Source organism: Cantharellus anzutake (genome assembly GCF_015039405.1).
Source record: "Cantharellus anzutake strain C23 chromosome Unknown EI90scaffold_4, whole genome shotgun sequence".
Classification (NCBI taxonomy): Eukaryota; Fungi; Basidiomycota; class Agaricomycetes; order Cantharellales; family Hydnaceae; genus Cantharellus; species Cantharellus anzutake.
In genome coordinates, this window is record NW_024066954.1 from 1264261 (window position 1) to 1285591 (window position 21331).

Genomic DNA, 21331 nt, shown 5'->3' on the forward strand with positions numbered 1-21331 from the left:
CCCAGTGATCTGCATGCAGACGTGGGAATTTATCACGTGGAGAAAATTGAAAAAATGAAGTCGGTCCTTAGCCTTTGCGGCCGTAAATATCTTCTTAAAAGCATTGCTGAGCTTCTGAGGCAACACCGTAGAGGTTTTCTTTTCCAGTTTCGCTATGGGGACGAAGAATCCTTCGGGCTACAACACTCTAGAGCGGGAGCGAATCTTTAGACACCCATCCACCCATGGGCCAGATATTCCCCTCATCAGTCAGACAGCTGCTGCCCACATCGACTCATTTAATGCACTCTTCGAGGACGGGAGAAACCGTGCTTTGCTGCAAAAGGCCGTCGAAGACTTAGAGCCACGAGTCGTCTTTGACGCTACAGGACCAGAAGCGGGAAACAGACTGGAATGTGAGGATTTTTCTAGTTCTTCAACTGCCTCAGCTCTTGGTGCTAAATTATGGCAGTCAAAATACTTTCTGCCACTGTCAGCATGCCGACGATATCCCCGCGTCAAATCTTACCCGCCAGCGTAACTGACACTCGTTTCTATCCACATGAGGTACGACGGTAGACCCCTAGGTTCTGTGAGACCAATTGTTAAGTTTATAGGCTCGCGAAAGAATGGTTTCTTACCGAGGGAAACTAGTCATAAAACTCTCTGTCAAAGTTAATGGAGATGAGATTATTCAGACAAAAGAATGCGGTTCCGTTCCCATCATGGTTGGAGTATGTGATGATACGTTCTCATCGTCGATTCATGCATCTAAAAACTGGCTAATAGTCAAATCGTTGCAACCTTCGAGGCATGTCGCCCGCTGAATTGGTAGCACATCATGAGGAAGCGGAAGAGTTTGGTGGATATTTCATCGTCAACGGCATTGAGCGTTTTATCCGCATTCTCGTTGTGCAGCGACGCAACCTTCCTATTGCGCTATCCCGGGGTGCGTTCGCGAAGCGAGGAAGTAGTTACACTACATACGCTGTCACCATTCGGTGCACACGCCCTGATGAGAGCAGTCTGACAAACTCTATCCATTATCTGTCGAATGGGGGCGTGATGCTTCGGTTTGGGTTGCGAAATCGGGAATATTTCATTCCTGTCATCTTCATTCTTAAGGCCTTGATCAGTCCTTCCGACAAGGAGATTTTTGAGGGTATCATGATGGGTGACTATCAGAATACTTTCTTGATGGATCGTGTGGAAGTTCTATTACGGAACTTCAAAACCTATGGACTATTCTCTAGTGAGCAGTGTCTGGACTTCCTCGGGGAGAAATTCAGGGTTGTTCTCCGTCTGCCTCTGGATTGGACAAATAGGCAAGTGGGAGAGGCACTCATCAAGAAAGTTGTACTTGTCCATTTGGATGACCATCGGGACAAGTACCGGTTATTGCTGTACGTCATTCGATATCGTTACTGGATGTTGTGCGTGCCAATTGATCGGTTCCATGTGCCAGTTTCATGATCCGCAAGCTTTTTGCTGTTGTATCCCATGAGTCGTCTTTGGACAATTTGGACTCTCCACAATTTCAAGAGTTACTGCTTCCCGGCTTTCTGTTTGGGATGTACCTCAAAGATCGTTTCCAGGAATTGCTAAATGCCCTGCAAAGCGGTTTCCTTCTCAGTATGGAAAGAAGAGAGGTGACCAACTTTGCTGACAGTGAGTACTCTTATTTCGTGTCTTATCCCAGTTACGTTTCTACTGCTTAACGTGTAATTTCCTTACATACAGGTAATTATCTGGCTAAAGTCATGGCCAAAGTGTCATTCGACATTGGCGCCAAGATGTCAAACTTCGTGGCTACTGGGAATCTTTCGGCGAGTTCTAATCTCGATCTACAACAAACCTCGGGTTTCTCAGTTGTTGCGGAAAGGCTGAACTGGTACCGTTTCCTCAGCCACTTCCAATCGGTGCATCGAGGTTCATTCTTTCAGAGCATGAGAACAACCTCGGTCCGTAAATTGTTACCCGAAGGGTGGGGTAAGTTATTGTAATCAAGGGATATATCTGCTAGCTAATTTAGAGTGATTGGTTAGGCTTTGTGTGCCCCGTGCACACCCCCGACGGTTCGCCTTGCGGTTTGCTTAACCACTTCTCACGCTCTTGCCGGATAATCACGGAAGCGTTGTCCGTTTCTCATATTCCCTCCTTCCTCTCCTCCTTTGGCATGACCCAGCCATTTGCGACTTACATCGACGGTCGCTCGGGAAAAAATCTATGCGTTCAACTGGATGGAAAAGTCATCGGGTGGGCCTCCCCGGCCCTCTGTCAAAGGCTTGCAGAAATACTTCGCATTTCCAAGACTGAAAAAAAGCATCGAGTGCCTCTTGACTTGGAGATTGGCTTTGTACCAGTCTCTGAGGGCGGACAGTATCCCGGCCTGTACTTGTTCTCGGGCCGGGCGAGGATGATGCGACCAGTAAGGTATCTTCTGAATGGCGAAGAAGACTCCATTGGCCCTTTCGAACAAGTGTATATGGATATCGCTGTCAAACCGGAGGAGATCGAAAAGGGCGTTACCACCCACGTCGAGCTTAACCCTACCAATTTCTTGTCCGTCATTGCAGGACTCACTCCATTTTCCGATTTCAACCAAGTGAGCTCGATCTCCACGTACAACCCCTGTCAAGGGCGCTGATTTTGCCTTGATTCGTTTCTTAGAGTCCTCGTAACATTTACCAGTGCCAGATGGGCAAACAAGCGATGGGGACGCCAGCCATCGCACTTCAACATCGTTCTGATTCCAAATTATATCGCTTGCAGTCTGGTCAAACTCCGGTTGTACGACCCGAAATTCACAACTCGTATTGCATGGACCACTTCCCTAATGGCACGAATGCAGTGGTTGCTGTCATCTCGTATACTGGTTATGATATGGAAGACGCTATGATTCTAAATAAGTCTGCTCATGAGCGGGGTTTCGGGTACGGCACCGTCTACAAATTACATGAAATTAATTTGGAGCAAACCAAGGGGAGTCGTGGCAGTCGTAAGAAGGATTCGAAAGCACCAACTTTACACTTCGGAATCGGTCCTGACGTTCTGGACGACGACATCATCAGAACGAGTGTGGACATAGATGGTTTCCCCATTATCGGGGCAAAGTTGAAATATCACGATGCTATCGCCGCATATGTTGATGATAGTTCGGGGGGCACGAGATTCGAGCGGTACAAAGGGGATGAAGAGGCTATTGTTGATCAGGTTCGTATCATAGGTAAGCAGGCAGCTGTTCAGATGACAAGAGCCAACCTTCACGGAAATCCTTTTAGGTGGAGATGCTGGTGACACGGAGGCCCAGAGGATTCAAGTCATGTTGCGGATTCCACGTGGCCCAGTGATAGGGGACAAATTCTCCTCTCGTCACGGCCAGAAAGGTGTTTGCTCGCAAAAGTGGCCCTCTGTTGACATGCCCTTCAGCGAGAGTGGTATACAACCCGATATCATCATCAACCCTCATGCCTTCCCTAGTCGGATGACAATAGGTATGTTTGTGGAGAGCATGGCCGGGAAGGCGGGAGTAATGCACGGACTCGCGCAAGATGGGTCTGCGTTCAAGTAAGTCATTGTTATTGTTGTGCGTACCCCTGAAGGGTTATTATCATTATTATTTTTTTGAATCCCCTTTTTTTATCTTAGGTTCAACGAAGACCAGACGGCTGTCGACTACTTTGGAGAGCAGCTCAAAGCGGCCGGTTACAATTACTACGGCAACGAGCCCATGTATTCGGGAGTGACTGGACAAGAATTCGCCGCGGACATCTATCTTGGTGTCGTTTACTATCAACGACTTCGACATATGGTGAACGACAAGTGGCAAGTTCGAACCACTGGCGCCGTGGACCCGCTAACCCGTCAACCCGTCAAGGTATGGCACAGTTGCAAAAATATTTATTTATTTTGGTTTGGGAGTTCCGTCCAAAGAAAAGAACGCTAATTGTGTCACTTTTTTTATCAGGGCCGGAGACGTGGTGGTGGTATCCGTATGGGTGAAATGGAGCGCGACGCTCTGATCGCCCACGGAACGTCATTCCTCCTCCAAGACCGTCTCATGAATTGTTCCGATTATTCATTAGCCTGGGTCTGTCGAAACTGTGGGAGTATGATCGCGCTGGGATTCGAGGACATTTTGACGGGCCCTCCGGAGCATGGTAGTGGTAATGTCGGTGATGATTGGAGGGGGAAGGTTAAGAAAGTAGGAGGAGACAACATTTACTGTCGCGCGTGTTGGGAGGAAGTCCAAGAGGAGGACACCCTTGCGCGGCGCGAGTTTGGTGGAGACGATTCGGCCGCCTCGTTCGTAGGTAAGGCAAAGGTGAACGTGGCTCTTCCGCGGCAGAACCTTCTCGCCCAACCCAAATCGAACATGGACGTTGTGGCCATTCCTTTCGCCTTCCGTTATCTATGTGCCGAACTCGCGTCAGTAGGCATTGGTGTTGCCCTCGAGGTCAGTTAAAGAGTCGTGTGTGTGAGATGGGTGGGCGTTCTTCTACTTTTGCTTTTTGTTTGCTTTTTTTTTTCTTCCTCTTATGCCGGTGAGATCCTATTTCCATAATAAGCAGATAATGTACTTGTTGTAGTACAACGAGCCCCAAAAGTCTCGACAGATTCTAATTACACTGCAGCCATGCTGAAGTTGGAAAATTATCAATAAAAGGAACGAAGACGGAAGGAGAGGAGTGAATGGATGGATGGTGGGGGAAAATGGGGGATGAGACATCAGAACAAGGGTGAGAATAAACGAAAATGCCAATCAGATAAAGTAATTTTGCAAGTGATCTTTTGCAAAAAAAAAAAAAGGGTGGCGGGAATGGAAGGGGGAGGGAGGGGAATAAATGAGGTGAGACAACCAAGGATGGGAATGATTTATGGATATATGGTGGGCCTATGAAGGGCAGTATTCAACATGCGTGACACAAATTGGAGAGGAGAAACGGAAAGAAGAAAAGGGGAAAAGGAAAATCAACTTGAGACACTGATGATACTCGGTTCCAGCACGACCATTCAAGCGACGTTCCGAGCAGTCCATGTTCCATATCCATCCCCCAAGAACATTTCAACGACGGCAGACTCATCTCCACTCGGTATTGCCCGCGACGGTATCTGCTGCTCTGATGATGATGATGATGATGACGATGACGATGGCGATGGCAATGATGACGAAGGTACGTCGTCACGGGGGGTAACAGGAAAAGGAACGCCCATCCGACTAAGGAACATATCCAACAACAACCGACTCTCATCCGCATCTTGAGCCCGGCGCAAAAGATGCCTCAGTTCCTCAGCGTGAGTATGCCAGAACTTGTCGTCGTCGATGGGATTGGGTTTTTCCATATTCGTCGTCGTCGATGTTGTGACCAACTCATCTAATCCAGGTGGTGGTGCTGGTGCTGGGTGGTTGACTTCGCCACCACCATTGAAATTGTCGTTGTCGTCGTCGTTATTGTTGCGCACTCCAATAACAGCGAGATCATCGAGAGACTTGGTGATGGTGGTGGTGGTGGGTGGAGGTATATGTTTAACAGGAGATGTAGGAGAAGGTGGTGCTTGAGGATCCCACGTCGGCCGTACGGGCGACATCTCTTCAACAGCAGTGGTAAATGACGTTTCGCCGGGAGACGGCCGCAGAGGAGAACGTGGTGGAGGCGTAACTTTCCGAGCTGGTATAAAGATGGAGCTATCCCGAGCGACGTCAACTGTCACCAAGTTCGACACAGGAGGGACGGATTTTTGCTGTTGCTGTTGTTGCTGCTGCTGCTGCTGTTGCCGTGAAGACTCGCGATTCTCAGGTGGTGCAACGGAGATCGACGTTCGAATGACGTCCATATTCTCGGGCTTGAAACGAATCGAAACAGGTGAAGGAAGGACTTGTGCAGGTGGTGTAGAAGAAACAGAGGGCGATGACGAAACCTGTCGTAGTTGCTGTTGTTTTTGAGTCGTTGTTTTGGTGCTTGCAGCAGCAGCAGCACCACCACCACCAGCGTTAGCTTGAGAAGGAGAAGGAGTAACAGGCCCCCGACCTTCCACTATAGGTTCACTACTAGGCATGGGTGTAAGCGGTATGATCGGATCAGGTTGTGGTGGCTTGGGAGGCGTAGGCGGAATGGGCGGAGTCCAAGCTGAAGGAGGGGGTGGAGGGAGTGCACCAATCGACCTTGCCGACGACGACGTAAGGTTACTCTGAGATCGATGTCGTGGCATGACACTCGCGTTCGCCTTCCTCTGCACTCCAAACTCAGAAGGAGCCAAAGAGGATAAGCTATCGTTGGACCCTTTACGGAATCGAGACATGACGCTCAGGAAGCGTCCACTTTTGGAACGTGATACGGAAGTAGTGGAAGGAGTCTGACTGAGGGGTGACGGAGGACAATCATCATCGGGGGGACCAGACTCAAGGAACATCAATAAATCCCTCGAGCTCGAAGACGTGGCAATAGCGGACTTGGCCTCCAGGTTCGACGTTTTCCGCTTAGGGACGGGCACAACCGGAGGCACAAGATTGTCGTCCTTAGGTTCTTCCACTTTCCCATCAGTATCGTCCTTCAACAACTCGTCCAAATCCACCGAGTCCCGATTCCTTGCTGGGCCAGGGAGAGCTTTCCTCTTTACCGTACGCGGAAGCCCATCCTTGGCAGAATTCTCCCCGACCTTCTCCCTGGCGTTCTCATCAAAACTTCCATTAGACGTACTCCGAGATGACAAACCGAGGGCATTAGGATGCGTAGCAGGCCACAACCCAGTCGCACGCGAATTCGGTGGTGCTTGGTTCTCAATCCCAACCACAGTTCTAGAACTCACAAGTGATTGAGGACGCGAAGCCTTAGTGGAGGGGGGGGAAGAGACAGAGGATGCTAAAGCGGACGCAGTAGCCAAGGCATCATACCCGTTAGGATCAACCCCACCCCGAACATTCGTGACGGTGCCTCTCAGCTGTGCCCGGTGCATCGTTGGAATAGCAGGTAAAGGTGGAACCTCGTCGATCGTCCCACCGGGCGGACCCGTCTCGCTTAAAAACTCCGCGAGACTCCGCGAACGACTCCGTGGGGACCCTGACCCACCCTCATCATCATCGTCATCCATATCTTCTCGATAGGGTGATCGAGGCGTCAAAGGTGCACTCTTAGGTTGACCAGGAGACTTGCGAGAAACGTCCTGATCTCGTACGGGAGAGCCTTCACTTCGTGTCCCTGACATGGCGCGACCGCGTGATGACTTTGACTTCGAAAACACCTGGGCCAAAGCCGAAAAAGAGATGAGATTAGAAAAAGCCAGAATAAAAGAGACGCAACAAACCTCAAACGTCCTCATTCGATCCGGAGTAAGCGAAACCTTCATCGTCCCACCCGAATCCAACAACTCCTCGAATCTCACCTGCCCCTCGTCCTAAGAGACGGAAAAAGAAGGAAAGAAAGTAAGAAAAAAACCCATTGCACAGTAAGGATATTTCTCAAGTCAAGGTCAAGGGGCAAACTCACAAAAGCAGGATTCGATGCCGAAATGACACTCTCAGTGCTCATAGCGTTCTTCGACCCCACCAGACTCATAGTGCTCTGCGTCCGATTATGCGGCACGCCTCCACCTCCAGCACCGACGCTCCCAGCCCCTCTCAAACTTTCGATCGACGACGTGACCCCACCGCCACCACCACCACCACCACCATTGATGCTGCTACTGCTAGCAAAGAACTTTTTCATCCGACTCCTATCCGTAGACCCCTTGCGTGCATTCCCCAAACTAGCACGTTCATCCAAACTCCCATCCCTCTCTTTCTCCCTCTCACGACTCCTCAAAAGAGAAGACCGAACACCACTACCACTACCACCACCACCACCAATACTGGAACCACCAACGATCGCCTTTTGCGAACCCGATTCGGCCGAAGACCTCGATACCATCGTTGACCCTCCCACATCACTAATGACACCACCACCACCCAACTGAGGATTTTTGAACGACGAAGGAGACAATTGCATTGAAGGAGACACAGAAGCAGAAGACGAATGAGAATGTTTGTTGCCACTCGATCGTTGAATACGTGCTTGAATGTGGCCATGAACTAAATGTGGCGTAGATGCCGCCGCCAACGCCGCAGTTGACATTGTCGTCGTCGTCGTCGTCGTCGGTGTCGTTGTCGTTGCGGTTGCCGAAGATGTCGAGCCCGTTCGAGAGTGCGAGAATTTCAGGAAACGAAACATTTCGTTGTGTTTTTTCAACAAATATCCACAGCAAGGCAAGCGAATTCGATTCGATTCGATTCGGACGAGGGTAGAGAGTGTAGGCGGAGGGAGAGAGAAAGAGAAAGAGAGCGAGAGATCAGTAAACAAACCCTGGAACAAACGAACCAGACTAGTCCAAAACAACGAAGAAGAAGCAAGCGAAGAGGAGAGGGGAGGGGGGGGGGAGAAACGAAAGGGAGGGAGAGAGAGAAAGAGAGAGAAACGAGCAAGCAAAAAAGGTGCGATATGAGATGGAACCCGGACGTTAAAGCAAGAAGAGAAAGGGATTGGATGGATCGCTATGGCTACGACCTCCCATCAATCTTCTGTCCGTACCGTCCCTACCTTAACCCTAGCTTTCTCCTTCCCAGCCACACACACATTCACATTGAGTGGGATTGAATGGGAGTTGCAAGGGTGAAAGCGCGGGGAGGGGGCGGGGCGGAGTGGGGGCCCAAAAAAGAAAAAAGAAAAACCACCATCGCCACACACATTCAAGATGAAAAGCCAAGCCAAAAACAACGCACCTTTCATATTCTTGAAAAACGGGTATATAAGTGGATCCTCGCACAACGAAGCGTAAATAACAGTCAAGTCAGCCGTCGTTCGACTGCTATCGCGTGCAACAACCCTAGCGATGCTCGACAGTACATATCTAAATTAAATTATATATATATATATGTTACCATTAACTTTGTTCGACGAGTTTGGAATAAGGTAGCGTACGCACTGGGAAATATGTCTAGAGAGAGATCGTCGATGGAAAAACAGAAGCACGAAAAATGAAAATAAAATAAAAGAGGTGGAAATAAAGATATATAAGTGAGTTTACAAAGCCTCAAATCGAGAAGGATCGGAAGGAGTTGGAACGTACTCTATCACAGCCGTAAAGTAAAGCGGCGAAGATTCCATCTGTTCCACACCGAGGGGTACAGTCGATTTAGCAGTCAACCTCTCCAACAATTTTGCCTCCAATTCAGGATCCTCGTCGAATTCCGCAAAGCTCGACATGAGCTGGCATTTTAATCGGAGGAACTAAGTGATATAATGAGCTTAAAAAACCGAAAATCAAGTTGTATTGGAACGTGTGAGGAAGAAGGTAGGGACCCGCATGCATTGCACAGGGTTCAAGGAAGTGAGTTCTTCCAACGACAACACGAAGGAGAGAAAACAAAAAACAAAAAACAAAAAAACACATACCTCAAAAGCTTCCTGCACAGGAAAAGCCAAAAGAACACTATCAGACGGTCTACCCATCCTCGACCCCGGTATCACCATCCTCTTATCCCTACTAAAAGCGCCCCTAATCTCGATCTCAGCTTCCAAAATGGCATCCTTACCCAACTGAGTGGTAACGCTCTTCAACACTCCAACTTTAACTCTGGTGGTATCGAGAGAACGAGCGTTGGCGAGGGTGAGCCATAGGATTTCGTCTAGGAGGATGTTTACGGCTCGGAGGGCTTCGGTCGTGATGGATGTCGGTCGAACGTCTGAGAGGATGAGGTCTGCTGAGCGGGCGTTGACGAAGGTTGGAACTAGGGATGGGTTTGGAAGAGGTGGTTGCGGAGCGCGTTGAAGTGCGAATGCGAGTGTGAGAACGATCAGGACAAATAAAAATAAAAATAAATCTCACCTCCGTCTATTGTTACAGCCATAAGAGCGTTAGAAGCCGTCGTCGTGGGTAGCTGAGGCTGTCGGGTGGAAAGATGAGAGGGGCAGTGGTTATGAAAGTGAAGGAAACTGGGGTAGTAGACTCTGACTGTGAGTGAAAGAGAGCTGAGTAAGAAGTGATTGATGGAGTGATTGATGGGCAAGGTTAGAAGAAGAGGGGGAAGAGTGTGTTAGTTTTGATTGTTGTGTGTTAAGGGAACCTCAGTCAGGGTCGGGTGAAGAATAGTAGGCTGTTCAAGAAGAGAGAGATAGAAATAGAGATAGAATGACAAGAAGGAGAGACAGAAAGTCGTCAAGGGCGCCGAGGGAGAGAGAGAGAGAGCGATGGTGATGGGACGACAAGATGGGTTCAAGTGGTAGTACTAATACGACGCCGGATGGGAACAAAACAAAAAAAAAGAAAAAGAAATTGCCAATTTACATATTACATTCAACAACCCCATCTTATGTTATTCCTGATTTGATTCGAAAGAAATAAATTGAACGAAGTTTCAATTTGAATATAAAATCATCAAACAGCTTAGAGGCACGTGATCCGACCTACCCTTTGTTTGTCCAGACCGACCGTGTCTATACTAAGTAGGTGTTCTTTGTACCAGATTAGAATTTTGCCCTTCCCCCCCTTAAACGTTTCAACATCGAGCGCTTCTTTGTTCCAAAAAGTCCGTCTCCGATGGGAGGCTGCTTACATCAACTCAGGTGAAGTCGGAATTCACCGACTCAATCAGCTTCCCCCGGAACCTACATTGCAAATTGTATACGATATCATATTACACGATCTTCCTTTTCGGGTGGTAAGTCCGTCCCTTAAAAAACTGAATCGAGATAAACCCAACGCAAAATCCAATAACTTGGCCTCTGAGTAAAAAGTGAGAGGAGGAAGGGGGGGGGGGTAAAGCTGGAGCGGAATTCCCCGGAAGATCTGGATCCTTTCCCGACGGCAAGAGATGATGATGACAATAAATGATGATGGAGTGATGATGTTATGATGGAATGGATTGATTTTATTTTTATTATTTTTATATGTATTTATTTTAACTGGTAGCGGTAATCTCGGAAGAAAGTCAATCTGGTTTTTATGCGCCACCCGATTCAAGAGATGTTTCAGTTTCGAACACCCCAACAACCTACACCTACACGTAAAATATTTGATTTTGTTATTATTGTTTATTATTATTGTTCGCTGACACACGTTGCGACAAAACCAAAAAAACGTGTCCGGAGTTGATGTCCGGCTGATCGCTCGGAGCTAATCCGCGCTTAGGCTTTTATAGCTAAAGTACTTGCCCAGTTTGATCGATATCCTGTCCCCCTAGCTGTCCTACCACTACTACCAGTAGTCCACCCCCCAGCAAGAAACAGGCTCGGGTTGTGTCTGGTTCCGTTCCGCACAAGTCACTGGCGTCATGATCAAGCAAAATTAACGAAGGCTGCACCGCACTGCACTGTATACGTTACAACACCCGAGCTTAATAATCCATGGATCACCCAACGACATATACCTCAGCTACCATTCCAAAAGCGCCCTAGGCTAATATATCCCGTCTCTCTCGGCGTCGAGGATGGACATGTTTATGCTATGTATAGATGCTAGCTGGTCACCTGCTTCATGCATGGACACGTACGTATTATACTTACCGTGCATACGGAGTGATACTTGGACCGAGTAGGAAATCTTTCATCATTAGCGGGACGTCAGTATAGTATAGTAGCTAGTTATGTCGATCCAAGTATCTATTTACACTATGTTCTTCAAAGGAAGGGTTGATGTCGAAGGAAGGCGAACTATCGTCAAAAAGACATTCAGCAGGAAACCCTTCAAGAAACAAACCATGCATGGGGCATAAGATCTCACCACGGCGGTGGCACCACCAAAGGAATGGCTTGTAAAGTGCAAGTCATCGAGACAAAATCATGGCCGGTCGGACTCGCTAATTTCGCTTCTAACTTATGTTTCCCACATCACCGTCGACATCGACACGACGAGGGCTTTGAAGGAGTGGTGGTATAAATTTTCATTAGACTTCATTTTGTACGGAACACCAGCTGTTCCGCTCGGAATGGATATAATCCCGCGAGTTTGGTGTGCTCGCTCCCAACTGTGAAGAGAAGAATAAATTCAGACGATCCCGGCATAAGGAAGGAGATATATATGACACACACCCGGCGCGGCCCACTTCATCGTATCGAGTATAAGTTAACGTACGGATGATCTTCTAATTCGCTGACCGAATCTTGACTGATGACCCCGCGCGTGCTATCCGGCCCTATGCTCAATTGCGAGCACGACATACCCTAATATTTGGGCAGGTCTAGTCTGCTTCGGAAAACCAAGGAAGAAATAACGCAATACTTGCCTTCGCGCGGAGGTAACCCTGCCGCAAAAATTGGAGAGTAGGCAGTCCGAGAACCAAAGAGTGGATTCCATGATATGGACGCTGCACATCCCGACATCCACCCTCGTTTGTGCGAGCTTCTGGTGCCGCAACGCCTCAAACCCGTGGGCTGAGATTGACCGCGTCAGGGTGTTCTGGATCGACAACAATAGGATTTGCCATCAGGTACCACAAATGCCCCGGCCCCATTCGCTCGATTGCAACATGCCCGAAGAGACCCATCCGTAATTACAGGAACAAAAATGGGTGATGGTTTAAACGATAAAACGAAATCGAACGAGAAGCGATCTACGCATATTGCGTTGAACTGCATGTAATACAAGCAACCGATGGACCAGCCTGAGAATGAACGCTCGAACATCAAGTTTGGTGGTCTTGTGGGTCTGCGTCACCAGAGTCAGAACCATTCCAATCCGAAGTGTTGATCCAATCATCATCCGGGTTGTATAGACGTTCCGGAACCCCACCAAATATTAATTCTTGGCGTCGGAATATTGGTTGAGAACACATTCACCCCCCCCCCACACACACACACATCTAACAATTTCGTGAACTGTTCGATCTTGTTCCCGACTGGTGGCGGCAGGGCCAATCAGTAGAAGGTGAAATAGACAGTGGGGTGTCGTATGAGGATACTTGCAATTAGAATATGGCCTATAGTTCCATTTGACCACTATAGCACTTTATAGTATAATCGCGCCTATGCTATAGATCGGGTGACGCACAGTGTGATGCCAGTCGAGGGTTAACGACTTTCAACGAGCCTAACAAGAACACGTCAAACTGGGTACCTCGCTGACTCAAGCACTTCAACCTCAAGCAGCGGAACAAATTATATTACATGCTTGTTGACAGGGATTACATATTATTCGACTTCATAAACTCTTCGTCGGCAGACCAATCCATATCTTCACCCCCATGTGCACTGTCCTAAGGAAGCGTGTCCGTAGGAGACAGGAATCCAAGACCAAAGAATGCCTCAATAGCATACCTCCGTTACCTCCTTGGCAGGCTGCGTGATGTGCTCCTCCTGGATTGAGGAAAGGGAGGATGAGCGTCTACTACTGATCTTGCTACTGACCTCAGCATTCCTCCTCTGGCTGGCTGTGGCAGAATGGCTTGGCTCTTGCGAGCCCTTTTCAACTCGACGGGGGCGCTCCTTAACCTCGCGCACCATGAAATCCGCCTCACGGTTGTCAAGGATAAATTGGAGGATCAAACGTTGAAATGCCTCGCTAACATATTGTGGTGCATTTCGTGTTTCAGAGTCCTCCAGCCAATATCTGTCAATGACGAGAATCTCGGCAAGCCTACCAAGCAAAGGCAACAGTGGTTTGTAGTAGAGGGTGTGGATTTCGGTCCCAGTGCCCTCGTCCGGCTCTCCGGGTGTACTTGCCAGGTCACGAATCAGTCTACCCCGACGATCTCCTGTTAAAATCGACCAGGTGGAGTGAGCAATAAATTCATCTGGCTCCCCTTTGGGTTGTGCGGTCACCGTCCAGTAAAGGAGTAACCACCAGACAGACTCCGCATCGTGATCGAGTTCATGCCTCCATTCGCGGTTGTTACGACCACCCGGGTGGTCAGTGAGCAATCTCAACGGTGTGGACGGGAATTTCGCAACACGGTCCGGGTGGGCCAAAGTATAGGGTTTAGGACTATCAGGTACCGCAGCGAGAATTGAGGGAATGCGAAGTGGAACTGGTTTCCTCAGTTGAAGGGCACGGGCCATGAAGATAGGGGTGCCCTGATAACAATGCAAATGAAATAGGTTACAAAGAGAAGATAAGACATGACTGACCGTTCGTTCAGTTCGCTTGTGCTGACTCTGTTTGCGTGTAAGATGTTCACCATGGTTGAAATCAATGAGCAGTGCCGATGTTTCGCAGGGATCACAGCTAGGTTCAGTCTTGCATCAGTGACCACCCCATTGCCCCATACTGCAACATACCTCTCATTGAGGAGATACTTAATGAAGCAAAGGGATGAGCCCGTGGCAGTGGCCATAGCCACCTCGCTTGCTCCAATAAAGTTGGCATGTGGAGTACTACAGGCAATTGTCGTCGGGGGTGGCTTATCATCAATATAAAGAACATTCCCTTTGCTAATGTCGCGATGTAGGATTTGGCATTCGAAACGCAAATTCCGCAACACTGCAGACATGTGAATATATGGAAGGAAGCCAATAAGACCAAAATACCTTCCAGGACATCATATGCGGTCTCCAACATCTGCCGCAGAGTAGGGATGCTCGTGAAAGGTTTCCCAAATTGCCGCAATCCTGTGAAATACTTTCTTCGGGTGTCACCAAGGGGCAGAGGAAGGTCAAACACATGATGGTACACCATTTCGACCACGCCGGGCATTTTCCCTATGATGGAGAGGATCGTGTGTTCATCGGATCTGGTCCCGACTCGGCATAATTGGTCTTTAAGCACCGTTAAGAGTTTGCCCTGAACCAAGACTTCAGAGTCTGGGCTTGAGAGGACATGCGTGCGGGTCTGAAAGGGATTGCTGGCATAGATGGGAGTGAAGTTGGGGCACGTTATTGTCTCCCCTGGCTTATCCCCAGGGAGGCACACAGTATATGGAACAAAATTGTCCACTGCGGGGCACTTCGTATACCTTGCATCCGCAAAATGATCTGGTTTGTAAAGTCGATAGATAATGTCGTACATCAGATGGGGAAGAAGTTTGTCGTCCCACCCGAGTTCGAAACTGCGTATGCCATAACCTCCGATTCCAAAGAGAAACAAGACATTCTTTTTGGAGGCAAGTACTCCTTGTGCGACAAAGAGGTCAGGCCTCGCAAGGAGGAGGTAGTGTAGGTATGAAACGGCCTGCTTCTCTTGGGAGTCCCTAGACTTCCCTCCGGATGCTTTCTCACCAGCAAATTGAATGTTTGGCCAGAGTGTGGTACCATCGGGAAACCAATCCTTTTCGAAAGCGGCAGTATAATCCGGCTTGCAACCAGTGTCAGTGACATGCCCACGGTGGATTTTGTTTTCTGTAGACTTGAACACCAAGAGGGGCATGTCCGCAAAATCTAAACTCAAGGCCATATGCCAAAAAGAACAGAAAAATGCAGGGAGAGTGGTACTTACGCTCACGGTGTATGGATTGAGCCATTGTGTTGGCCGCCATAATGAAAGTTTTAAGGGTGAATTTTCCGCTGGCCCCCTGGGATCGAATTCCTGGAACGCCTAAGAAGTTGGTGACATCCTTAAAAGTCTGGAAAGGTTTCAGTTTATGAACTTGTTCGTCGAATCCATAAGCTTGAAGTTCATCGCGTTTATGCTCAGCATAGTACTTGGCTGGTTTCCTTGGGGGGGAGGACGGATTAGGCTGAATATGTCCACCCGAAGGAGCGTCTGGAGATGCCATGGCAGTTATAGTGGGCGAGTCAGAAGCAGGATCTCAGGTTTACTACAGTGTAGGCCGGTTATTTGCGGCACCTGGAAATGGGAAATTTCCCGATTTAGACTCTTATGGGCCCTGCACACACCCAAATCACATGATATGTAAATAAATAGAGTTTAACCAATCACTAATCAGGGTTGACTGAGGTCGTAGCGGGAGACGGCCCAGGAGGCCCAGAATGTATTGGGAGCAAGCAAGCGGCGCGAGACACGCGTGAACCGGCTACAAGTACAAAGAAGTTCCAGACAAAACAACAGAAATACACAAGAAAGTAGAACAACGGATGATAGTAATACATGCAAACTCCGGAACGGGTGGAAACCAGAAAAAGATATATATGGAAACAGAATACACGCAAGATCGGAAACGAAACGAAGTAATCGGTGGTGAAAGGGGAGGGGGTGGGAGAGGCGAAAACAAACTAGTGTGAGACTGCAGCAGCGGATATGCGCGAGTCGAGGGGAAAAGCAGCAAGGGAAACAGGGAGGCAGTAGCGGCAGCAGCGGCAAAATCACGAGAGTGAGTTCGAAAGAACAGCAGCAAGTTGGCCTTGTACGCACCAACAAGAGTCGTGAGAGATTCAGGCGATAAGGAAGGAAAAGGGGGTGCTGTGAAAGCCCTTTTTATAAGCACGGCCTGAATTGTCGTGAGCACTCTCGTGATAAGTGAAGTTCAGTACGTACCTCCGCTGGTGTGGTCCGCTTTGCGCATCTGCGCCAGAAAACCCAGCATACGACTGAGGCACGGTCCCTGGGTCCATCAAATGGTCAGGTTGCACAGCAACTCGTGAAAGCGGCAAAGGGGCAAGTGCGGTGCTGAGACAGGTGCATCGGGGTGATCGAGCCAGGGGAAGTCATAGCGTTGGCTGGGCCGAGTTCGATCGTTGCCCCGTGATTAGTCTCGTGAAATGAAAACATTAAACAACAACTAATCAGGGTTGACTGAGGTCGTAGCGGGAGACGGCCCAGGAGGCCCAGAATGTATTGGGAGCAAGCAAGCGGCGCGAGACACACGTGAACCGTATCAATCTAGTCCTATTCAGGTGGCAGGAGAGGGTGGATGGTGGTGGTGAAGAGACTGATGTAGACGCGTGCACTCATCGAGATTTCTTAATTAGAGCCGGCATCAAATGCCGATCTCCCCAAGAGTGTTCCCTGGATGAGGATAGGGTTTTGGCGAATATAGATGAGAAAGGTTTCTGATGACCATCGTCCGATAGATTGGATCCTGGGCAGTGGCGTTCCTGCCAGCGCAAGTGCAGTGGCGCCGCCTGAACGTAGGGAATGTCCGCTGATGTTGTCGTCTGGAAAAACCGCATAAAGTCGTTTCAAGAACCAGGAGCGTGTTGGCACTGTCCCTTTTGCCGTGAGCCAGAGTTCAGGAAGGTGGGGAAAATCATGGTCGCGCGATATCAAGTACTGCGCGAATGTGGATAGAGGATCCAGTCGATTATCCCGACCTTCAAGTACAATTGTAGAACCTTCGAACAAACGGTCAGCTTTGTGCATTGGCAGGATAAACGAAATGTGTGGGCGCGGTGTTTTGTTAAAACGAACTGAGCGATGGCATATGGTCTTTCGGAAGTTGCGCAGTGCAGTAGAGTCTGGGTCCACGAGTTCACCCAGTCTCATCAAGCAATGCCAGCCAGTCAAAACCATCGCAATGAAAAGCTTGTCATCGTGGGCAGGGGATTGTGGCAGGCTGTTTTGGATCACAATAAGATCGTCCTCCATTAGAGGTCTCTTGCGGATGGTTGGGGTGTTGTGCAGCTTCATGCAGCCACTAAGGCAGCGTGATACGAAGGGGGAGTTCCTGATTGAGTGAATGTCGGGCCAGGCACCTTCGAGCTCCGCGCAGATCCCTGACAAGTAGCTTTTGACGGAAGATGGTTGGATGTAATGGCACATGTAAACGATGTAGAAGCTAAGAGTGTTTTCAGATGGTTTCAACGGGAAACCGTGAGTCTCGCAGAAAGCGGCATAGGACATAAAGGCAGAAATGTAACTTTTGTGCGTGCTTCGTTCCAGGGATGCTCCCAAAGCCCGTGCCCGCTCCGCCATTAGACGCTCCATCGACCATTTTTCACGGGTGGGCTGCTTGGTCAAGGAGCTTTGTTGAGAGATCATACCTTCATCGCCCCCGACATGTTCAGCGGGGGCGTGAAGTGCCTAATTGAGAGTTCAGGCATATAAGAGCGTGCAGCGGCGAAAGCCCGCCTTGATAGGGCATCGGCGATAATGTTCTTTTTTCCTTCAATGTGGAAAATACGCAAGTCGATTTTTGATTTCAAACGAATTTTCACCGAAGCCATGATAATCGGATTATAAATGTCCAGTGCGCGCAAGGTGTTGAATATTGAAAAAGCAGTAGTGGAATCGGTGTGGATTGCAAGACGTCTGGGAGGAGGTGTCATGGAAGCGGCCCATTCCAGGGTGGCCAGGACGGTAACTGCCTCATTGAAGAAAATGTTGAAGTTCCGTTCTTGGTCAACCACCGGATCTGCAATGTAAGCTGTCTTGTGCTTTGGCGAGAAAAAAGCCAAACCGATAGATGAAGCATCGCCCCATATCTGGAAATCCGCATCCTCGGCACACCATTCTTCGGTATCCATCACCCAGATGCCCTCCAACGATTCGACCTGTTCTGCAAACCAGAGTAGATCGTTTCTCACCCGCTTGTTGATGAAAATGAAGGCATTCATAAACTTTCTCCCAGCGACTTTGTTGTATGATGAATTGAGAGCTGGTTTCAGGAGCGGGAAGACATTGAGCACCCAGTTTGCGTAGCCGAGGATTCGAAGCCAGGCCCTTAAAGTCTGTTGTCGAGGGTTAGGTGGGTTATCAATAAATTCATGAATCGCCGAGACGAGTTTGGTCTTTGCCTCCCTTGAGATTCAGATTGACATCGATGGCAGATCCACTTCAAATCCGATTATCTCGAGGGTCCTTCCATGTTGCTGTTTCGAATCTTCGTGTGGAACCCCAATCCAGTCCAAGAGACGCAAGAACTCGGCCTGTCCAACGGGCATGCTTCGGCTGTACGGTACATAAAAGCTGAGGCTCGGTGAGAAGCTGGCCGAAAAGGCATCATCAACATAATGCAGCAGGTCAGTGATTCCCTTGACATGTATGCCAATCCAGCAGACCAGCCCAAAAAACAAGCACCATAGGCATCCAGATGCGCGGTTCCCGAACACTGCACATCTGTCAACATGATACTGGCCATCAATCAGTGTAGCTTGTCGTGCTTGCCAACGGGGGTGCATGGGTAAGCGTCGGTATGCCTGGGAAGCGTCAGACTTCCACATGTAATAAGGTTTTTTACCACCATTAGCCTTCATCCGTGCACGAATGTTGGTCATGAGGTCCGAGAGGTTATCGAGTTTGACAAAGCCTCCCTCAGTTGGGATGAGGGAATTGAGGGATTTCATTCCTGCGCTGTGATCATTCACAAGCCGAAGTTTGGATGAACCTTTCTTTGGCACCGTGAACACTGGCTGCGCTGTCATTCCTGGCAGTAGAGATACTCCAAAGGATTCAGAGTATCGACCCAGAGCGATCTCGGCATCACGCTGTTGCCGAAGAAACTCGACTGACTCATCATCGAGGTTAGGTAGGCCTGAGGGCCGCGCGACTATACCCTCAGGTTGCAGCTTAGGATCGTCAGTGTCTGCGAAAGGCCATAAACCATGACGCAATCCATGACACATCGACTCCACAAGCGCGCGATTTGGGTGACCCACTAACAAACTCTCAAAGCAGTCAACATTGATGGGTGTAATGATTTTGAACAGGAAAGGGTGCTTAGCAATCATTTGGGAAATGTTCGTATATCTGTAATCACCAGGAGGGACTGATGGGATTGGCTGCGCACTTTCTGTGTATGTAGCGGAAGGAGTACGTCCATAGTCATTGCGGCCAAATATAAAGCGCATATGTCGCGGCCGCTGCCCAGCACGCACAAGTCCCATAGAGAGTTCCTCAGGTGACCGTCTTTTGGCCTGGCTCCTTTGTGCACTTGAATCGGGGGTGGTCTCCACCGCAGTCCCGGCAGACATGTCTAAATCTGCATGGATTGTACGAGCATCCTTTCTTCGTGTTAAATTCGCCACAGATGGGGGAGGTTCCCGTCCCTTTTCCTTGCTTACCCCTTCCACGAGATTGGAGTTGCGCGCTGTGGGCTGCGATGCCGCTGCTGTGTCTAAGGAGTTTGAAGGCGATATCGCTAAAGAGGTGGAAGTCAGTGAAGGAGAGATGGTAGCGTTCCTGGACAAATTTCCGGACTGCAGAGTCGTAACTGATGACAGAAAGTTCGTCAGCACAGGCACTGAACTTGTCCCGGATGTGTTCATAGTAGGTGTCGAGCTCTTCTCGACGATGCGGGTAGGCGTAGAGAAGTGCACGCTTATATTTCTCAAAGCCGGTGATCCATTCCCCTTGTGTTCTGATCTTTGCTTTCCCCTTGGAGCTGGACTTGCCAAGAGTGATTTCGGCCCCGCCACCAAGGTCAATGGAGTCGTGGTATTGGGGCGCGACGGCATTGTGGTCTTCGACGATGGTAGCAAGGTCGATGTGTTTGTCACAGATGAGGTCGCGCCAGAGTGTATGGGGAAAGGCTGGTGATCGTCCGCATGCAGCAAGGCTTCGGACCGCCGCCTTAGGGTCGAGGTTGTAGATGTTCCGCAAGCATCGCGTTTTCTGTTGGTTACTAAGTAAGTCGTTAACGTCCCAGGGCCGGTTACCTCCTGGGTAATCCCAGTTCCAGGCATATCGAGCGTCATGGTCGTCATCAACCTCTCGCGGGCGCTTGGTAGTTCCCCCACGCTCATCTTCCCCATCGTCGTCCCGTTGTCGGCAAGATCCAACAGTTGGGAGGGTTCATCTGACTTGTTCGGGCACTCTGGTGGTACAGTCATCGGAACGGTTGATACCTCCTGATGGAACATGTTTGGAGGTTGTTTGGTGCTGACTTCCGCAAATGATTGATTCTTCTCTGAGTTGCGCAGATTGGTCAAAACGGGCGATGTATCGGTCTGCAAGTTCGCTTCGTTGCTGGCTGTTGAGATTGGTGGCATGGTTGAGGAGATCCCAGAGCTGTCAATAAGCCCCATGCAATCCGATAGATCGATTTGAGTATTCTGAGTCGAGGTTATCAAGCTGGTCGAGGAGCAGTGTGTCGATGGGTCCCGTTGCAATACGCTCAAGGTTGAGCCCTTCGAAGAGAGAAAGTCGGGCATCCGCTGAACCGCTTGTTGCCTGTGCCTGGGCATGCTCAGACATGTGTGTGAATCGTAAGATATTCAAAGAATCAGTGTCAGAGGCGAAAACAAACTAGTGTGAGACTGCAGCAGCGGATATGCGCGAGTCGAGGGGAAAAGCAGCAAGGGAAACAGGGAGGCAGTAGCGGCAGCAGCGGCAAAATCACGAGAGTGAGTTCGAAAGAACAGCAGCAAGTTGGCCTTGTACGCACCAACGAGAGTCATGAGAGATTCAGGCGATAAGGAAGGAAAAGGGGGCGCTGTGAAAGCCCTTTTTATAAGCACGGCCTGAATTGTCGTGAGCACTCTCGTGATAAGTGAAGTTCAGTACGTACCTCTGCTGGTGTGGTCCGCTTTGCGCATCCGCGCCAGAAAACCCAGCA

At 49.3% G+C, this 21331-nt stretch overlaps 5 protein-coding genes across 5 annotated transcripts; 2 read left to right on the forward strand and 3 right to left on the reverse strand.

Annotated features, from left to right (window-relative positions):
- The first annotated feature begins 58 nt into the window (after nt 1–58).
- Nucleotides 59–4530, forward strand: EI90DRAFT_3034121 (beta and beta-prime subunits of DNA dependent RNA-polymerase). Its single transcript, XM_039058516.1, has 11 exons — nt 59–395; nt 452–546; nt 597–713; nt 769–1382; nt 1445–1647; nt 1720–1968; nt 2025–2584; nt 2650–3205; nt 3261–3546; nt 3628–3856; nt 3947–4530. Exons 1-11 carry the CDS (start codon nt 155–157, stop codon nt 4442–4444), a joined length of 3648 nt encoding a protein of 1215 aa, XP_038922427.1. The 5' UTR covers nt 59–154; the 3' UTR covers nt 4445–4530.
- Nucleotides 4531–4850: 320 nt separating this feature from the next.
- EI90DRAFT_1744822 (uncharacterized protein) lies at nt 4851–7160 on the reverse strand. Its single transcript, XM_039052114.1, has 2 exons — nt 6693–7160; nt 4851–6636 (listed from the first exon to the last, which is right to left on the reverse strand). The coding sequence occupies exons 1-2, from the start codon at nt 6699–6701 to the stop codon at nt 4993–4995; spliced, it is 1653 nt and encodes a 550-aa protein (XP_038922428.1). The 5' UTR covers nt 6702–7160; the 3' UTR covers nt 4851–4992.
- A 311-nt stretch (nt 7161–7471) lies between these two features.
- Nucleotides 7472–8034, forward strand: EI90DRAFT_3034124 (uncharacterized protein). Its single transcript, XM_039058517.1, has one exon. The coding sequence runs from the start codon at nt 7486–7488 to the stop codon at nt 7927–7929; it is 444 nt and encodes a 147-aa protein (XP_038922429.1). The 5' UTR covers nt 7472–7485; the 3' UTR covers nt 7930–8034.
- A 488-nt stretch (nt 8035–8522) lies between these two features.
- Nucleotides 8523–9737, reverse strand: EI90DRAFT_2905792 (uncharacterized protein; the record flags this gene model as incomplete). Its single annotated transcript, XM_039054221.1, has 3 exons — nt 8523–8859; nt 9079–9239; nt 9405–9737. Coding segments are annotated over 3 exons (831 nt in total), but the record flags the coding sequence as incomplete, so codon positions are not given.
- A 3513-nt stretch (nt 9738–13250) lies between these two features.
- Nucleotides 13251–15859, reverse strand: EI90DRAFT_2965881 (uncharacterized protein; the record flags this gene model as incomplete). The annotated part of the gene is made up of 5 exons (XM_039055543.1): nt 15376–15859; nt 14472–15317; nt 14223–14424; nt 14073–14169; nt 13251–14018 (listed from the first exon to the last, which is right to left on the reverse strand). Exons 1-5 carry the CDS (start codon nt 15653–15655, stop codon nt 13251–13253), a joined length of 2193 nt encoding a protein of 730 aa, XP_038922431.1. The 5' UTR covers nt 15656–15859.
- Nucleotides 15860–21331: the final 5472 nt, after the last annotated feature.